This window comes from Hipposideros armiger, unplaced genomic scaffold, assembly GCF_001890085.2.
Source record: "Hipposideros armiger isolate ML-2016 unplaced genomic scaffold, ASM189008v1 scaffold_86, whole genome shotgun sequence".
NCBI lineage: Eukaryota > Metazoa > Chordata > Mammalia > Chiroptera > Hipposideridae > Hipposideros > Hipposideros armiger.
Genome location: NW_017731436.1, coordinates 213,756 through 234,494, shown reverse-complemented (window position 1 = coordinate 234,494; position 20,739 = coordinate 213,756). Strand labels below are relative to the sequence as shown.

General features: G+C 40.4%; 1 protein-coding gene across 2 annotated transcripts in view; it reads left to right on the top strand.

Moving 5' to 3' along the window:
* SNX9 (sorting nexin 9) overlaps window positions 1-20,739 on the top strand; it is a 97,243-nt gene that overhangs the window by 23,977 nt on the left and 52,527 nt on the right. For both annotated transcript variants that reach the window (XM_019644197.1, XM_019644196.1), the window contains exons 2-4: window positions 7,155-7,241; window positions 9,723-9,797; window positions 11,239-11,364. In XM_019644197.1, the coding sequence (XP_019499742.1) occupies window positions 7,155-7,241; window positions 9,723-9,797; window positions 11,239-11,364 (288 nt within the window). The remainder of the gene's footprint in view (window positions 1-7,154; window positions 7,242-9,722; window positions 9,798-11,238; window positions 11,365-20,739) is intronic.

The following is a 20,739-nucleotide window of genomic DNA, read 5'->3' as shown; positions in this document are numbered from 1 at the left end:
TATTATTATATTTCTTAGAGTTCTGTGGGTGGTTCTTGTGGTCTGGAAAGTCCAGCTGAGCTGGATGGCCTTGGGTGGCCTCACCCACATGTTGGGGTCATAGGATGGCTGGCGTAGGGTGGTGGTCTCCTCTGCAGAGGTGAACCCCAGATGGTTCACTTCGTGGTCCTAGTATGAGAGCTGCAAGCCTCAGTGCGTTTCAAGCCTTTGCTTGTATCACATTTGCTGTTGTTATTCTGTTAGCCAGAGCAAGCACATGAACAAGTCCAGAGTCAAGAGTGGAAAATTAGCCTTCGCTTCTTAATGGAAGGAGTGGCAAAGTCACATTACAAAGGAGTAATTCATACAGGGATGGGAAGACTTATTGTGACTATTTTTGCAAACAATGTACAATACTCCCCAGTTTTTCCAATTTTCTGCCTTTCAGGAACATTTTAAAGCTTTTTCCAAATCAGTCTTATACACCTCTTTAGTTTATTCCTAGACAGTTTATTTTTTGCAGCTACTGTAAATGGTGTCTTTCTTCTACCCCCAATTTTAATTTAGAATTCTTGGGCAGGTGATACATGTACACAGTTAAAATAATATGAAAAGAAATACACTGAGAAATCTCATTCTCACTCCTGTTCTTATCCACTCATTTTCTTCTCCCAAGTGCATAGATAAGCAATTTAAAATAATTTAGTGCTTCTTTATGGAAACACTGGCCAATATAAATGTAAATGTCTTACCTATGAAAAGGGTAGCAGACTGTATGCTCTATTGTGCAACTTGCTTCCCTCACTTAACGATGTATTCATTCCATGTCAGTCACAGAGATTGTTCTCCTTCTTTCATTGCTGCATAATATTCCTTTGTGATGACATTTCAGGGTTTATTTAAACCAACTCCCTATTAGTAAACACTAGGCTTGTGTACAGATAAATAACATCGTACACATGTGCATCTAGAGAATGGATTTCCCAAATGAGATTTCTGGGTCAAAGGGTGAAAGTATCTTTAAAACGATATTGAAGTAGCATTCTCACTTATCAGATTGGCAAAAATCCCAAAGTTGGGTAATTTATTCTGTTTGTGAACCTATGGAGAATCATTACTTTCATATCTGTTGCTGGTAGAACCCCGAATGGAGGGAAATCTGGCACCAGCTTCCAAATTAATTTTTCTTTGTGTGTGAAATTGAGCATTTTTTCCATGTTTCAGGGCCATTTATAGTTTTCTATGAACCGTTCGTTCTTCTGCGCATTTTTCTGTTGGGTTGCTGATCTTTTTCTTGAGTTCTAGAAGCTCTTTATATATTGGAAAGATTAACCTTTGTGATATGAATTGCAAAGATACTTTCCTTTATAGCTCGTGTTTTATATATTAGTGATTTTTCTATAATGACTTTGTTCCCAGCCATCTTATAGGAGCCAGCAAATGACGGAGTCGTAAATAACGTTTTATTGGAACACAGCCACTCCCATTTGTTTACATATTGTCTGTGGTGGTTTTTGCACTGTAGCAGCAGAGACAGACTGTATGGTCGAAGTACCTTAAAATATTTAGTATTGGGCTTCTTGCAGAAAAAGAAAAACAACCCCAATTTAAAGCAACCACATCAAAATGTTTTGTATGATGCAGCCATTTTGATGTGGCCTTAAAAATAAAAAGCCTATTAAACTTTTTGGAGTGTGTGTATGTGTGTAATTATGAAGCAGTGGGCAGAGCAGGCAGTCACAGGGGGGTGTCAGAAGTGTGGAAGCACATGACTGGTCATCATGATGCTATGTGTGACACGGCCATACAGAACATCGAGTAACTGTTGAAATGCTTTTGTCCGATTGTTCTTATGTACACTACATAAAGAAGCTTTTATCTTGAATTTAGATAGAAAATCTCATAAAATCATCTCAATCTCTAGCAGTTTGGTTACGGCATGGCCTCAGTTCTGAGGATTTCCTTTATCCAAGAATTTCCAGAACTGTTCTGCCTGAGTGGAATAAAAGGAAGGCAGAGTAATTAATTAATTAGTCAACAGTTAAAATAATTAATTGGCCCATGTCCCCTTGGAAAGAGAGACCTTATCTTGTGCAGCTGTCTTGGACTGTGGGCCTTTCATATTTTAGGTTTTACTGGTGCAGCAGGTGAAGCTATGGAAAGCATGTTTATCAGGTGTTCTGAGGATGTAGCAGGAAAGAATAAGGGAGAATTGCATGAAGGCTTCAGAATTCAGAAAACTTTGGTTGGAGCAAGGGCTGAATCGAACAAGATGAAATGTTACAGGGATATTTAAGATGCTCCGTTTGATTCAAAATACCAACTGAACAAGCACAGGCCAGGATTTAATAAAGGCTCTTGAAATCACAGACTGATATAAACAGAAAAGCATTTAAGCCTTAACCATGTAGAATAAGGGCAGAGGCATCTGCATATGTTAATAGTATAAACAGTAATGCTGTCAGGGTCCATTAGAGCAATTCTGCTTCTTCTGAAGATCTTGATGGTTAGATAAAGAGGAGAAAAGGGAAGGATTTAAATCAGTAAGATTTTATAAAAAGTCAAATGAGAGTGCTTAAGTAAAAAAGCTGGCTATTTAAAAAGGTAAACTAGTTCTATAGAAATATCACCTGCGTCCTGAACTTCCGCTCTCAAGGGTTTCAAATACATAAAGAATCCTTCAGTCCCCTGGACTTCTAAAGGTTTGCATATTTTACTCACTTTTTATTTAATTGAGTATCTCTGTCTTAAAGATGGGAGAACTATACTGCTGAAGACTTACTGCTTTTCCCCAAGATTTAACTGATGTATATGAAACCAAAGAAGCAGATGCTTAAGAATGGGAGCGTTCTAACCCCTATGTGAACTTTTTTGCTGCCAGTTTTTGTTTTTGCTATTGAATTGTTAAATTCTCTATTGTTCAGTTTGGGTTCTAGTTTTTTGGTTTTTGTTTGGGTGTTTTTACAGAATAGAAACCACAGCACTGTACTTATTATATCCAATGTTTTTCCTTAACTTAGAATGTTTTCTTAATAAATTCTTTTGTTTGGGATTATTGGTTTGATCAATTTGGACCCTCTTGGTTGTGACCTAATCTGAACTCACGTTGGTTTAAAGCACCAAAGGAGATACTTTGGCTCCTGTGACTGAAACATCCCCAAGGGAACAGATAGCAAAAGGCTTGTCCTTCAAGTGACCTCATCAGGATGCTGTTTCTCTTTGTCATGCTACTCTGCATTCCACTCCACTTCCTTTGTCTGGGTTCTCCTTACCTCAGCTCATTAACCATTGGCAACATCTTCAGAGACAAAGACCTGCTTTCCCCAGCATCCCTGTCCCTTTCTGGGAGAGCTGCTTTTTTTTTTTTTTTTAAGATTTTTATTGGGGAATTGGGGGAAGGGGAACAGACAAGTTGCTGTTGTTTTGTTCCTCAGTCTAGTTGTGGAGGACGTTGCTTCACTGGCCCAAGTTGGCACCATCTTTGCGCTCTTCCCGGGCGAGGCAGATCAGTCGCCGGCTTCTGGACGGCCACTCACCGTGGCTGCTGGCCGCTCACGCTGGCTGCTGGCTACACACGGTAGCCCATGGCAACCCACTGCCACAGGTGCTGCAGCCTACGCCGTCGCCGGCGACTCAGGAGCAGCCCAGCTCCAGGTTGAGCTGTTGTTCAGCATCTTAGCTGTGGAGGGCAGTGTCACTGGCCCTCATATGTGGGATCTGAACCAGGGCCCTCTGGCGTCCCAAGCGAGTTCTTAACCATCGCGCCACTCGGCCGGCCCTTTCTTTTTTTTTTTTTTTAAAGGATTTTATTTGGATGTTTTATACAAATTTGATATTTAATATTTGCCCTATTGCCTTCTGGCCAAATGGTACCTAGTAATTGCTTTAATGTTCTGATCCTCTCTTCCTAAATAGTGACCTTTATGCTCTTCAGTGGCCTTCCACTTAGTTCCCTACAACACACACCAACCTTCTTTCCCATCTCACAGCTACGCTTCTTTTGAAGAGATTCAATTTTGTCACTGTAGGTCAGTCTTGATTCCCATCACCAAGATTTCAATGAGAGCATCATGTTTACACCTGGTGCATAATCCCAGTGTACTTGGCTTGCTCCCTGTGCCCTGAGTGCTTGTGCACAGGCATCTAACGCCCTAAGTGTTACTTCTGGCCTCCTTCCCAGCTGTTTTCTCATGTGAATCACCAGGCACCTCCTGCTCCCTTATTCTTTCTGTGTCATTCCTCTTACCCTTCCGAGTAGCTGGATTCACAGGTTTTCCTGGGTGCTTTCTTCTCTTCCCTTACCTGTTCTCCTTGGATAAATGAGTATTTATCTAGTAAACTCCTGGTCTGGGAAAGCTTTTGCTTATCCCTGTTTGGGTTACATGCGCAGCAATCACTTGGAGTAGGGCAGAAACGGTTTCCAGTGGCAAGGGATGGGGCAGGCAAAATAACGGAAGTTTAGAGTACGAGTCAAAAAGAATATTTTTATGCTCCTCTCTCTTCTTCCAAAAGGAAATGTGTGCTAAGATGCCGACTGTGCACATATCAGACAGGTGTGTGGTGGCACACTTACTTTTCTAGTACCTGAATTTGACTTTGAGAACTTTGAGTCTGCTAGTGTTTATTTACTGTATGTAGATAATGGAACTTATGTGTAAGATTGTTGTCTACTAGCCATTCCCCGTATCTGTAATACTTGCAGAGATTGCTGTTGAAAAGATGAATTGTGGTTGACAGTATGAATTCAGTATATAGTATATAGGGAAGTTATCTACTGATCAGGAACTGTGTGGGCACTTGGCTCGTGAAAATACTTGAGTCATTTCTTCCCTTTTTTTTTTTTTTGAGTCATTTCTTTAAAGTATAGCTCACATTGGAAGAGCAGTCTAGAAAAGTGGACCTTGTCTTTCAAAGGCCATATCAAAAACAGATTGGCAGTTGGGGTGGCCATCAGCATGATACTGTCAGGGGTGGAGAGGAGGCAAACGGGGAGCGGTAAGGGGGGCCAGTGAGCCAGAAGGAAGCCAAATACAAGGGAAAAGATGCAGGTAATGGGAGATGCGCTAAAGGTTTCCAGTCTTACCTGAACTTTGTAACAGTCATTGCTCCCCTGGGCTGAATGGTCAGTTATTTTTTCTGTTGACATGTTATACTCATTTGAGGATGCGCTTTTTAAATCTGTTTGTTCTCCCAAATTATTCTCATTTCTAATTTTTAAGAAGCATCTCTAGGTGTTTTTTTTAAAGGCCTTAGATCAACATTTTAAATAAACCTGTAATATTTATATACATTTTTTCGTGGATAAATGTTCAGTAATATTTAAAAGTGTAAGTTTCACCGAGTTGTAAGTTTGGTAAACAGGAGGCTTTGGTATTCTGTATTTGGGGATTAGTTGGATTTAGCTGGTTTAAAAAACAAAACAAAACATTGTTAACCAGGATTGTTAAGGAACCATAAGAAAACATCCTGCTCCTGGCCACACAGCAGAGCCCTCCCGAAGCTTGTGTCCGGTGGGTGTGTCCTGGCTGGGGGACTCCTCACAGCAGAGGTCCCGCCTCATATCTGCCCTCATTGCATGAGGGGTTGGGGTTGGCACATGTTTTTTAAAAAATGCTCCGCAACATGACAAGCAGAATTCTATCTCCTTTTGCAGCTGTGTGAGGAAAAGGCCTCATTACAGTTTTGCTGTCCTTTATGACAACCTCAGGAAAAGTGTAATGCTGACAGAGTTCTCTGCCTGCAGTCTCTTTCAGCCCCCTCCCAAGCTCTCAGAGTACAGACAGAAATTAGGGATCTGATGTAGCTTCTTGCCCGACAGACTGTATTTTTGTTTCTTTCCAACATTTTATTATGGAAAGTCTCAAACATGTAGAAAAGTTTAATCATTTTCCACTGAACACCATCAACCCACCACCTAGATTCTAAAAATAGCATTTTACTATACCTGATTTATCACATGTTCATCCATCAGTCCATCTTACTATTTTCGATGTATTTCAAAATAAATTAGTATTTGGGCTTTTTCCTTAATGTTTTATTACTAGCTGTGCATCCGTATTCCTTGTTATCAGGATTCTAGGCATCATTAAGCAAGTGTGGAGAAAGCACTGGTGAGCAAAAGGGCCTCACGCACTTCTTGACGCATGGTCGGTGTTCAGTCAATATTTGTTAAGTGAGTGCAGCTCCACTGATCCTATTTGACCAGCCCTGTAGGTGAAGTTCCGTTTGCCTCTTAGGACAAACAAGTCCTTTTAAAACAAGCCATATGTTTTCTAGGTACATGTGAGCCCCAATTTGTAAGATATATTATATATCATAAAAGTGTGTATAAAGTACATATTTTTACAACAGTGATTCTCTCTTTTGGAATACACACGTGGCAGTATTCCAGGGAACCCACATTTCTGGGTTGGTGCCTCAAGGAGCCTCTTGAAGAGGCTGAAAGAGCAGCCCCACCTCACACCAACCAGAACAGCAAGCGTCCCTTTAGTCTGTTTTCTATGAAATTCAGATTTCATTGTAGGAAAATATTTGAAAATTACAGGTGTTCAGGTTACCTGGCCCATATACACAGCTCTATAAAATGATTGTGAAGTGGGAAGTATTATAATAGAAGAGTGTAAATGTATCTTGCTACCCAAATCTCAAGTTTCTGCATATACTTGGCTAGAGATACTGTATTATCAAAGTTCATCCGAGTGGCTCTAGATGAAGACTAGTGAGGGTTTTAATTGAAAGGAAATAATTTAAAGATGTATGACGCTTACATGTAGTGTACGTACTTGTATGTCTGTATGTGGAGCTCTGCAGTCACTGGAGTGAGTGTTCCCAGATTGAACAATGTCTGTGTTTTCACCCCCCAATTCCCCTCCCCGATCAAGTGGGTGTGTTTAGAGTATGTTGGGGGGCTGATCTATAAATGCAGTGTGGGCAGCTACCATAAACCTTCCCTGTATCCAAAACAGAACAGGGGCTGTCTCCATAGGCATCCTTCTTCCTCCCGAGAGAGGGCTGGTTAATCACCTTGGTGATATGTCTTCCTTTCTTCCGAAACAACAGGGTGCTGTCATGATGTGTTTGTTCAGACCAGCATGTTTACAAAGTGAACTTAAAGGTTGCTGTTTTGTTACTGTTCAGTTTACATTGTCACTTCTTTTCCTCTCCACTTCCAACAGGCTCGGGTTATGTATGATTTTGCTGCTGAACCTGGAAATAATGAACTGACAGTTAATGAAGGAGAAATCATCACAATTACAAATCCGGTAAGAGAACTGTTACATTTGGCTCTGATCATCCCTTAAGGACTTATTGTTAAGATTTATTTTTAATAAATTGATCGTTGAAATCCACAAGAATTTTTTTCCTATTGCTTACAAAGTATTGATGGTGAAGTAAGAATATTTTATAAACATTGAGAAAAGTTAAGTCCTCTAAAGACAGCTGGGTAGGGTTCCATCAGACAAAGATGGCAAGAGTGACATCCCAGCAGATAGATACCAGCCAGATCCAAGGTGTAGAGATTAGAAAGTATTCAGTGTTTCTTAGAAGCTACCTACCATTTATTGGCAGCGGGTAAGCCAGGTGTTTTGCTAGGTGCTGTGCATCTTTAAGTATTTTCCCTATGAACTCTGTGAGGTTGGTATTTTTAATCTCTTTTTATAAGTGAGGGTAATGAGACTTGGAGAAGTTAAATAACTTGCCCAAGAACATTCTGCTTATAAGTGGCAAATCAGGGATTCAAAGCCTCATTTGTTTGGCCTCCAGGCTTCTGCCTTTTCTTCTCTGCTGGGGAACACAACATGTAAACAGGTGTCCCAGGGGTACAGGGTATGTATGTGCCAGTAGGAGGCAGGCTAAGAAAACTGGCGCTTAAGGACAAAGCAGACAGCACCTGTGTGCCAGGCCATACCTAGACTTTGTATTTCATTTCGTAAGTAGTGGATTCATTTAAGGGTTTTATGGTTAATATTGCTGTAGGGAGGTGGCAGGATGAGACCTGTGCTTTCAGGAAATGAGTCTAGCAGAGGTGTAGCGAATGCGTTGGTATGGTGGAGACTTCGGGTAGTAGCAGTAGGAGTTGAAGGAAGATGGATGAGGTGGTCTTGCAGAGTCAGACCCAGAGGACTTCGTGCCCGACTGATAATGTCAGTGAGAAAAGAGTCAGGAATCCCTAAATTTTTGTCCTTTGCATCTGAGACAATAGTGGATTTATTAACGAATGTAAGTCAGGAAGAACTTCTTTGGAAAGATTAAAAGAGTTTATTTTTAGATATGTTGAGTTTAAAGAATAGTAAATAATCACCCCTGGCTTATAGCTTTGGATCAGCTTAAAAATGGAAATGCAGACCTGGCGATAGGCTGGCTCCCTGGACATCATGGACAGTAAGCACGTGAGGAAAGGCGCTGGGAATGCCGCGGGGACACTGGGACCGGAAGGAGGAGGCACAGAGGTGCTCCACGAGCGGGAGGGGCAGGACCATGGCAGCACAGGAGCAAGGGAGGACAGAGAGGTGCCCGAGAGGGTGGTGCTTTCTCCGTATTGACAGTAGTTTTAAAACCTATTTTCTGTGTCTTAGGTACCCAGAAGAATTACTGGGGAGAAAAAGTATATGTAGTTTTATAAAATACGCTAGGATAAATGGGTTCTATTTTTAATCATAGGAGAAATTGAGATTCTTTTAGCTACCATCTAATTTTTTTTAATGAAATATTCTTCATATCTTGGTAAAATAGTCTTTAAGTTGCTGTTGTCAAAAATGGACAAAGTTGTGACTTAAAGTGATTTTAAAAAAATGTTTTATCTAGATTCGAGTAATAGTTAATAAATTAGGGCACAATTTATGAACTTAAGACAACTCTTACTATTTTAAGGGGGGGAAGTGGGACTTTGCTGAGATAAGAAATTGAAAAATAGGAATCCTGATGTCGAGGACTTCACTTAGTTTATTAATGTTACTTATCCACAAGAGCTAAGGAACTGTGGACCAGGTAGCTTTTCCTAAATCACAGGCAATCCCAAAGCTTAGTGGCTTAAACAACCATTGGTTGTTGCCCTGGAATCTACCAGTCAGCTGGGTGGTTCTACTCACCCGGGCTCACTCATGCACCTGCAGTCACCTGGTGCCAGGCTGGGGCTCAGTGATCTAACATCGCCTTACATGCCTGGCAGTGCTCCTGCTGGGGGTTGGCTGGCTTTGGATGAGGTGACAGAGAAATTGGGCCTGCCTCTGTCATCTGGGCCTGCCAGATGTATTTATGTAGAAGCTCTATTGGTTGGAAAAAAGCAATTGTGCAAAGCCTCATCTTGAGGCCAGGCTTTGGACTCACCACCTGGTATTTCCACCTCATTCTGTTGGCTAAAGTGGTCACAGAGGACAACACAGATTCTAGAGATTGGGGTGTCCATTCTACTTCTTGACAATCAGAGCTGCAAATCCTTTTTGTAATCTACCACAGACCATGGGGAGGAATTAAAAAATGATGGCACTTAATTAATAGTCAATTTTAAAATTTTTGATCACTTACTATTGAACTTTGATTTTTCTTGTTTTTAGATTGCATTATTTTCTGGAGTAAAGAGAAGTCTTAAGAATTTAAAATTTTGAACTGTGTTAGCTCTGTAGGAATAAAATGCTTAATGTTAATTACTCTTCATGTATAACAATTCTTAAGGCAAAATTTCTGCAGGAAATTGCAACTATAGTCTTTCTTTTTCCTTTCTTCTTTTCTTTTTGAACTCTTAGGATGTTGGTGGAGGATGGCTGGAAGGAAGAAACAGCAAAGGAGAACGAGGTCTTGTTCCTACAGACTATGTTGAAGTAAGAACTTACTGTCATTTATTAATTAAACCTGGTCTTTGTCTTTATCAAATACCTTTTTGTGAATTATCAACTTAAAGGACAGACTGGAAAATAGCAGCTTTATTTTTAACTTTTTAATTTTATTTGGGGAACAGTGTGTTTTTCCAGGTCCCATCAGCTCCAAGTCAAGTGGTTGTTTCAGTCTAGTTGTGGAGGGCGCATCTCAGTGGCCCATGTGGGGATCGAACCAGCAACCTTCGTGGTGTGAGCACTGCGCTCTAACCAACTGAGCTAAATGGCCACCCCCATTTTTAATTTTAAAAAATTCCATTATAAAAGTAATACATGCTAATTATATAAAATGTGGACAATACATTGAAGTAGAACAATACTACCTATAGGCCCAAGCTCCAAAGAGTAACTCCAAATATTTAGATTAAGTTCTTTGCAAGGAGAGCAACTTTTAATTATTCTGAATAAAAGTCCCTGTTTTTCATTTGCTTATATTGTGTAATAGCTGCTACTTACAATACTGTTTATTGTAGAATTGATTCACAAAGTCGAAATAGATTTTTTTAAGTAGCTTACTTCTCCCTGTGTTAATTTAGGGCGCATCTCTCAGTTCCTTCTCCCATTCCCATAGACAGAAGGGTCTTGAATGAAGTGCTGTGGACCATTGCCTGGTTTAAGCTCCATTGTGATAGATGCCAAGGATAGTGTTACAACACCCTCAGTGAATGAGGCTCCCAGCCTGGGACACACCCACTCACTCAGCTGACAAACCCTCCTCTGAGCCAACCCCCTGGCGCCCCCTGCTGGTTGTCTGTAGGTCACTCCAAACTATCCAGCCGGTGGTGAGCTGGCCTCTCACCTGGTAGAAACCTGGTGCCCTGTGAGTAAAACTGGAGTGAGATCAAGAATGAAGGTACCTGTGGTTCCCCTCCAGTAAAGAGGAATAACGCCTGGGCAGATGCTTACCTGAGCGCTGCCTGCAGAGTGCAAAGCCTGTTGTTCCCGGTTGAGACAGGGTGGGGAGTTTGGAACCCTTTGGAGAACCTGATGAAATCTTTAGCCCTTCCTGTCAGAAATCTGTGCGTGTGCACGCACTCCGACCTTTTCCGTACAGTTTAGGAGGGATCACAGGCCCCCGAACTGAGTCCATGTCTTAGTTTGTGTTGTGGTTTAGTTCTGTGCACTGTGCATTCGGGATTCTGAACACTGACAAGAATGAGAAATATCTGAGGATTTAAGTAGGTACTGCCATTAATTGCATTTTCTAGAATTCTGCATATTTACAGAAAAGAACAGTTAATACAGATGTTCTTGGGCTTGCTTGCCTGTTAAACAGAATATAAGCACCTTTTCCATAATAGCTGACAATTCTTACTTGTCCTCAGGGACTCTAACTCTGAAATAACTCTAATCTGTGAAAGTAATTGTGATTCTTCCTAATACTCAGGTTTTGCCCAATGATGGGAAAGATCCGTTTTCTTGTGGAAATTCAGTGGCTGACCAAGCCTTCCTCGATTCCCTCTCAGCAAGCACAGCTCAAGCCAGTTCTTCAGCTGTCAGCAGTAACAACCAGGTAAGTCCTGCCATCCTCCTGGGTGAGGCTGGCTTTCCTGAGAGCAAAGCTCATTTGTGGAAGCTTGTGATGCGTTAACAGCTGTTGCCCTTCCCTGAATGCATAAATAAAGTAGCTGTTAGATGTTCGTGTGGCATTTCTGTTGGGTATTAACAAAAAACTTGCCTGTTGAACCTGCTAAAGACTGTTTATAAAGTTGATTTATTATAAGAGAAAAGGCAGGGTGTTCATCGAGAGTGGCTTTTAAAAGTCTGGCATGATAGGAACACAGACCCCATACATTGTGAATCCCCTGTCAAGTGAGTGCGGAGGAAGAAGTGTCCTGTTCGAGGCGGTCCGTGTGCCTGCCCTTGGCCCTGGCTTGCACGCCCAGCGAGAGCCCCCTCATCTGGAGGCGCAACACATTGTAACAGTGACTGCAAATCCAGCCCTCAGCACGCGGTGCTATTATTGTATGGCTTCTAGAGAACTTAGAGTAATGGGGTAATTTTAGAAAAATACACTGAAGTTTTACATTAATTTTAATGAAAATTTGATCAGTATGGGTGATGCCGCCTATTTCAGTTATTGCTGGATGATTATCCAGAGTGAGTGACAAGAAAATTGAGAGGATAGATATCAAAATATTATTGCTGCCTACATCTTTAGAGATGAATGGGCTTTGGGGAATGTTATTTCTTGATATTTTTTCAGCTGCATAAAAGGTTTTAAATTATGTGAAGCCTAATAATCATATCGCTTATAATTATTTGCTTACAGAAGAAGGTCTATATCTTAACCTCCCAGGAGAGTTTATCAAAGTACTCTTACCATATATTAATTACAGGCTTTACACATTTTAAATAGATTTTTGTGGACACCCTGAATTACAAATTAGTCTGGCCCAAATATTTAAAATTCAGAGACAAAGTGATGACTATAGTTGATCATTTTCCTATATTTTGTTACTCTGTACTATCTGAGAACATTGGGCAGTTAAAGATGACTGACGATGAAATGGGAAGAATATAGTAGTTAAACCTCACTTAAAGCTCTACCAGGGACTCTCAGTCTGAGCGCTGCTAACCTTTGGGGCCTGATAACTTCCTTACTGTGACCCTGAGCAGCATCCCTGGCCTCTTAGCACTAGATGCCAACAGCACCCCTCGGCTGTAATGACCAACATTGTCTCCAGACGTTGCCAGGCACCCCCTGGGGGGCCAAGTCAACCCAGCTGAGATTCACTGAGTTAAACAAAAACATCATTAAGTAAAAGACAACATTTTCATAAGGGAATTATAATGAGATGATCATAGAATAAGTGAAAGAAAGAAAAGATTGAAATTATTCATTTTATTTTAATCCGGGGACCTATTCAGCCCTTAGGATAGGCTGGAGCACTTTAGCTGATGAACACAAATTCAGAATCAGGCTCATATCTTGTTCTGTTATGAAGTCAATTCCTCAGTGTTTAAGGGTAGTAATATAAACTCATTAGTGAATTTTTTTCTTCCTGTTTATTTAGAAGAAAATGTAACCAACTTTTAAAGAGTTGGAATTTGCTAACCCAACCTAACATTAAATCTAATTAGATCCTTTGAATGAAAAGAAAAAGTAAACTGAAACTGGAAGTTACAAACATAGAAAGAATGCTCATAATTAATTAACTTGAGCGTTTGATTTTTTTTTTTTTTTTTTTAATAGGGGTACCAGCCAAGTTGTTCTTCAGTCTTAGTTGTGGAGGGCGCCAGTTGCCATCTGGCTGCCGATGGCTAGTTCGTGGCCTCTAAGCTCTTAGTTGCGGGTGGGTGTAGCCACCATCCCATGCGGGAGTGGAACCGGCAGCCTTGTTGTTAAGAGCGCATGCTCTATCCACTGAGCCATCCAGGCGGCAGCTCAACTCAAGGTTGCAGATTTCAGTCCTATTTGCAGGAGGGCGAAGCCCACCATCAAACAGGCAGAGTCTTGTTAGGAGAGCGTGATCTCACCAACTGAGCCATCCTGCCACCTGTTGGCAGCTCAGTGGCAGCTCACCTGGGGCGCAGCATCACTGGCCCATGTGGGAGTCAAATGGGCAACCCTGTTGCTCAGAGCTTGCGCTCTGAAGCTAACTCTTAACCAGCTGAGCCACTCGGCTGGCCCTCGAGCATTTGAATTAATTTAAATCAAGCAAAAATACTTTTAACAGCCATCTATGCTCTCAGTTATCTGGGCTATGAGAGCAATTTAACTAGGTCAAAATTGTGCTATGTTTTATAAATACCATGAAAGATGTCATGAATAAGAAACCAGACAGCCATTATTAATTGGTAGCTTTTAAACATTTTTCTATCATGTTTGCCCATTCTTTCATTTCTGAATGTCAGTAAGAAACTACTTTTGTTCCAGCGATATGTCGCTTGGGATTTTTCTCTGACTCTGGTCTCGTGTTATCTCTTGGAGAACAGTTTTATTTGGAGGACAGGTGTGTCAGAGGAGCCTCTCCCCCATCAGGCCACGCAGGGTGCACCCCGTCCTTTCAGCTCAGTGCAGTGCAGACTTCTGAACAACTGTTTACCCTTCTTAGCACCAGTTATTTTAAATTAGGCTTTCTTCCCACACAGGCAGCTTAGCCCCGCAATTCAGCTGCTGGTCATCCAACGTTCGGACTTGTCTATCTTTCTCTTAAATCATGTCTTTTAAAAATAAGGTCCCAACAAGGAATGTCCATCTGCAGAGCTCCTTGAATAACTCATTTTGAGCCTGCTGGTTTTTTTGTTTATCTGAGCCTTCTTTGTATTTTTAATCTATAACACATTTCAGAGTAACTAGTTCATAAATTTACAACTTAATATGTAAAATAGCACTTCCTTGCGTTTTTCTTAAAACTCCTAATTTCAAGTTGCTTGAGGTCTGGTTCTAGCTTCTCACTGAGCAGTCTCAGGGGTGAGTGTCTTAAGTCAGGAAGAGGTACATTCATTACAGCGACGCATCATGATCTTTCTGTCCTTAACTGGTATATGAGGGAAACTCTTATCTATAAAACAATCCAATCGCTTGGCTGTGGTACAGCCAAGAATTGTAAATGTCAAAGGAATATAATTCACTATTCTTTAAATGTGTTGGAGCATTTTTATTTGGAAAATGATAATGCTCTTTTATTTTTTAAGTACTTGGAGAGAATATAGACAAATTTTTTTCATAATCTTGGAATATGGAAGGCCTTTCTAAGCACGACATTAAGGAAAGCATTGATAACATTTAAGTCAAAAAGTAACATTAAACTAAGAAAAATATTTCTAACATGCCACTGATATCAGCTAATTCTCTTAATATACAAAGAACTCTTGCAAATCTGTAAGAAAAAGATAAACAACTCAGGAGAAAAAATGGGCAAAGGGTGTAAACAGATTTTTCATTGGAAAAGGACAAATAGCCAGTAAACATAGGAAAATACTCATTTTGAGATTCTACTGCCAAATTAACAGAATTAAAATGTTTTTATTTCTAGTGTGATGAAAGGCGTGTTCAAATAGGCATTCTGATAGGAAGCTGGTGAAAGTTTAAGGTGTTTTCCAGTGGAAAGTTTTGTGAGATGTGCAGATTTAAACCTGAGCCCCTGTGCAGAGGTTTGTGTTCTCAGCACTGGCTGCAGGGGCAGGGGCAGAGGCCGAGGCCGGAGCCGGAGCCAGAGCCGGCCCTAGCCCTTCACTTGACCGTCTGCCGCGGTACCAGTCAAAACAGTTCAGTTCTCTGCCAGAAAATCCTCTGGGGTTTAATTACATTTTAACAGTTTAGATATTAAACAAATGGTCTAAGTTAAGTGGGTACTTAGGAATATAACATCTTTTTGTTCAGAGATTTTCAATGTAATAATATTTGTTATGAAGGAATTTTTAATGGTTAAGGGAAGAAGAATGCAATAGTACTTTTATGTTAGAACTACATTTTGCTTTCTCGTTTCTCAAAAAATCCACTTTAGGCCATTTTAAGATCATTTTATAGTCCATTTTAAAATAAAGCAGCCAAAGAAATCTTCACAAAGGTATTAAGTTTGCTTATTATTTCATTATCTCAAATAAGGTCTATAATGCCATAGTCCACTCATAATTGCTTATTGGGGCTTCCTCTTTATAAAACCTTTATTGAAAAGGTGCTCTCGGTCCCCCCGCTGCCTCCCACCCGCCCCAAGTTAACCCCTTTAGTACTTGGTTACAGGCCTTGGAAGAAAGGTTGTGTACATCTGTTTATAGGATTTATTGACCTTTTTCTTCAGAGCTGCTTTAGGCTGGCATTGCTAACTTTCCACGCTTTGTTGATCTCAGATCCTATATGATTTTGTGCATCTAGGGAACCTTTCAAAAATATGTGCTGGTGAAATTTGCTTAGGATGGTTTTAGTGTTGTTTGTTTTTACTTAAAAGGAAACAAAAGCAAAAGGCTTTTTTGGTTTTTTACCTTAAAACTGCTATGATAAAGGGCTAGTCAGCATTGTTATATGCACAGCCCATCGTCAGAAGAGTTTCCATAAAAGCCCCTGTAGCACAGACTTTTCATTAGATCTGTCTGAAAGCAAATGGTCTTTTGCTATTTGTGGCATCACCCTGTTTGGTACAGAGAGCTACCTATCTTAAAACTTTGTGCTCACAAGACAGAAATTCTAAGCTAATACAAGTATTATCCATTTTCTAAGGCAAATTTTATTCTTTCGATTTTCTCGATTTAAAAAAGAAATACCTGGAATGGACTCTGGGGTTCCACAGTATGAATTAACAAAGGATTTGGTAAGGCATTTAACTTTTGAGGGGTAGTTTCCAGTTAGTAGTATTGATGTGCCTGGTTCCAGTAGATTTAAGATGTTCTAGTGATCTAGCCTCATTTTTAAAAGAATGTACAAGTTTTATATATCTGTTCGTGGTTTTCTGAAGTCAATAGAGGTTCATCTGTAGAATTAGATGATGTTTTTTGAGCAAATATAAAGAACAAAATAGGAAATTTTACAATTCTTCTGTATTTTGAGCTGAAATGGTTAAGCTTTTTCTCCATAAGAGAATTTTATACTGTGTAGGCCCTTTTGAGAAAAAGAGTTGAGTCTGTGTCAGAAACCAATTGAAGTGTTCTTGGGTATAGGAATCACATTATTTGCTTTCTGTTCCCACTTCCTAACACAATTGGCACATGGTTATTACATGTTCGATGAATGAGAAATGTCAGGTAAAGACTTTGGTCAGATGCAAAAAAAAAAGCCTCAGCTAATAACCTCAGTCATCACAAACAAGAAGCTTTTTATTCATTTTTGTTGTATGCCCCTGGACAAAGTCTTGTCCTGGAAGTTTCTAATTGCAAAATGTTTTCCTTCTTCCAAGAAGAAGACCATTTAGTAGTAGTCTGATAGGCATGGCATGATGTGCTAAATGACAGCACGGCATATAGAATGTAAAAGTGTGAGACTCAGACACAGGAGAAATTTCCTTATGTGATGAATGGACCCTCAAGGGCTTCTCGGGCCTCTCCACCAAGATGATGATGTCAAAGGTGGTGAGCCCATGACTAGGGGCTCCTCTTACCTGGTGGACTTACAAACTGCATGATCCTGTGTTGACCCATATTTAACTTGGGGCATTGTCGGTAAGGAGCCAGGTGGGCTGTGGGAGCTGGGACCACTCGTCACTGTCTTGAGCCTTCATGTATCCTGTGTACTCCTCTGGCTTGCTAGAAAGCAACCTTAATGAAATGTAAGTTATCTGTTTCATAATTCTCAGATCTAGATCACTCGAGGTCTGACCTAGTTCGAGTGTACACAGATATAAGGGCATCTGTTCCCCATCTCTTCGTCTTCTCCCAGCCTGTCTGGGTGTTATTCTCACGGTCTTTGCAGTGAAAGCTGTTCTTTTTAGACCTTGTTTTGCCTTCTTACTGGAAAACCAGTGAATTGAATCAGATCTCACAGTTGTTATCCAGCAAACCCTTGTTTAAGTCTTCCTGCATTTTCATTGACGCCATTGTCAGAAGTAGGAGTTTGATTCTTGCTGGTCCACGTCCCCCAAGGATGTCATATAAGAAGCAAAATACAACAAAATAGCAAAATATAACAAAATCAGAACCTATTGTTTTTATGGTCAGCAGTTATAGGCTAGTGTTTTTATTTTCTTTAGAAAGAATTTTTTAAATAACATTATTATATGATAGAAGCAGTACATATGCTCTGGGAAAAAAATAGAATTCAGACTAGCAAAAGAAAAAGCATCACATTTCCCACCATCCACTACTGTTTACACCTTGATATGTGTCTTGTTTTCTCTGTGTGAACATGGGTGTACATCACTATACCCAGATGAGACACGTGTGGTAGTATATGCTGTAACCTTTTAAAAGCTGTTGATACTTTCAGTAAATTTTCATCTCACATAATATCTAGACCAATTTTAATCTTCCCAGCTGACCCCAGAATGTCCTTTACAACTTGTTTGTAAGCTAGTGTCCAGTCTAGAACCAAGCATTGCATCTGTTTAAGTCCCTGTAAGTTATTTTTTCCAGCATAGTCCTTGCTTTTGTTAAATTCTGAGTTAGCCAGTTGTCCTATAAAATTACTATTTTCTGGATTTGCCTGCTTGTTCCTTTTTGTATTGTTTTACATTGTTGCTATATCCTTTGTACTTCTTATAAAATGGAAGTTGTACCAAAAGGATCAGAGGATTCAAATTGAACATTTTGGACAAGAACATATCATAGGTGACATTGTATATTCATGCTGCATCACATCAGAAGACATATTATCTGGTCAACCCACCATTTTTGATCAAATGACCTTGTGTCAGGTTGATGACAGTCTTGTGCCTCCATTGTCGAGTTATGTTTTCTCCATGTGATCAGAAAGTAATCTGTCGGGTATTGATGTAACATTCTTAACCGTTCACCTAATGGTTTACCACCAATTGATAATCCTTGCTTGCCTGAATCAATAATGTTATTCCAATTCTGTCATCTATGTGATTACTGGGTCAGCTTCAATTGATTTGTCTCTTGTTATAGGCCATATTTTCCTGCTTCAGGCCTGGTGATTTTTTTATTGGATGCCAGACATTGTGATTTTTACCTTGTTATATGCTGGATATTTTTGTATACCCATAAATATTTTTGATCCTTGTTCTGGCATGCAGTTAAGTTACTTAGAAATAGTTTAATCCTTGCAGGTCTTATTTTTAAGCTTTTTAAAGTGGGACCAGAGCAGCATTTAGTCTAATACAGTTTTGCTCCACCATTGAGGCAAAACCCTTTTAGTCCTGTACCAGCAACGCCCTGCGAATGATGAGGTTTTCAGTTCTGGCTGGTGAGAAGGGCCCCATGAGAGGGACCGACACTGAGTCCTCTCCTTTGGTGGTTTCCTCACATGTGTGCGCTGTCAGTACTGGGGTTCCTTCAGTCAGTCAGTCAGGTCTCCCCTCTCAGCCCTCTGCCCCAGCCTCCCAGCTCTGTCTCCTCTGTTCACAGAGACCCCTGGGCTCTGGGTGGGTTTCCACAGTCTCCAGGCAGGGATCAGGTCCTTTACTGCCTGATGTCCAACAATGTGAAAACAGTTTCATAATATTTTGTCACTTTTATTTTTTATTTTTAAGTGGAAGTGTAAACTGGATCCCAGTTACTCCATTTTGATTGTCTCCTTTGTGTATTAACTGATTTCCAAAACCAAGTTTATCTATATCTAGTAATGGAAATATCACCACCACTTACTTCACAAGAGTTGTACCCGAAAAGTGCATTCTCGTAACACTCTATAAACATTAAAAACAACAGTGACTTCCCTAATAGATAGTTGTGGTCCTGGGATTTGAAGCCTGGATATTGGATTCCAAAGTTGTCCTCTTAACAATGATGCTCGTTTGGCCATTGTTGGCTTCATGGAGTGTATCAGTTACCTGTTCTCACAAGGATGCTGAGTCCCAAGCCAGCCTGAGCCTTGGGAGCACATGCCAGAAGACCTTTGTGTCTGAGCTCATGGCTTGGCCAGGCTGTTCTGTGCGCTCAGCCAGGCTGAGTGGGACTCCCCGTGACTCTGGGGTGGTTTCGCATTGACCAGGTGGCTCTGCTCATCTCGTCTGGGCTCTCTCACGTGTCTGGTGGCTGTGAAAACAAAAGGTTCAACATCTTAACATTTTTAAAAGCTTTGCTTTTTTTTTTTTCCTCTGGAGTTTCTTTCATTGGCTGTATGACTTGCGTGATATTTGTTCCATTGCATCTGTGCTGCTTATAATTATTTTTAGTGTTTCAGTGGTACTGTATTATGACAACAACAAACAACAACAGTCTTTAGAATATATACTAATGCATTGAAACTAACCCACTCCTACACTGTTGGGGCTTTGCTTTTTGGCATGTAGTGTTTGTGAATGGGGGCATGCTAGAATTTTCTGGTGAACTTAGCCCTGCTATGAATTTGCTGTTTTTAGTTAAAAGCTTTCATATATATATTTTTTTCTTCTCCATTTACTGAGCACCTTTTTTATTTTAAGGTGGATATTTTGGCTCAGATTGGTTGTGTTGAAAGTCTCAGCCAGTCACCACCTTCTTCATCTTCTCCTTCTCCTTCTTCCATAAATAAGGTAAAATTCAAACTTGAGTGCAAGAGGAAATAAACATTTAAAACCCCTAGAAGTAATATTTTTTTCCCCAGTGAGGTCATGTTTCAGGTAAAGTATCTTACCAGAGCTCTCTTGGGACCTGGTAACAGAATGAGGACGATTTAGAATAGGAAGGGTGATTGGGATTTACATCTTGGAGACCTTTTAGCTGAGACTTTTGCTGAGACTTGATTGACGAATTTTTTCTATGGACAGTGAATGTAAAGAAGAGTTTGTAACGACATGTGGTTGATAGTCAAGGAGGGGTTTGGTACCATCAGGGAGGGAAAAGCAGAGGATGGAAGCATTGCTGAGTAGAAAGAGAGGAAGGAAAGCTGGAAGAAAGTAGAGAAGACATCTCAGCATTTGAAACCTCAGTAGGGGAGCAGAATGGATTACTGTGTGAGCAAATGCCTACAGTTGAGGGGTAAAGGGGTTATTGGGATTGAAAGCAAAGAAATCAGGGACCAGAGGATCATTAAAGCAGGTCATTGTAGCCATTTGTTACCATAGCGGTTACGCTTTGAAGAAACCAAGATCTCAGCATTTAGCACAAAAACTGTTGCCCCGAGAATTAGGAGTTGTTGTTGAACTTCAGATGAAGCATTTCTGCTGCTTCCTGCCTTATGTATCCAAAGGAAACAGGTCTTCAGCTAGAATAGAAGACATCTTTAAGTGCTTATTATCAGCTCTTTTTAATTTTGATTTTTTTCAATTACAGTTGACATTCAATATTAGTTTCAGGTGTACACTATAGTGGTTAGACATTTATATAATTTATGAAGTGACCCTCCCCCCCT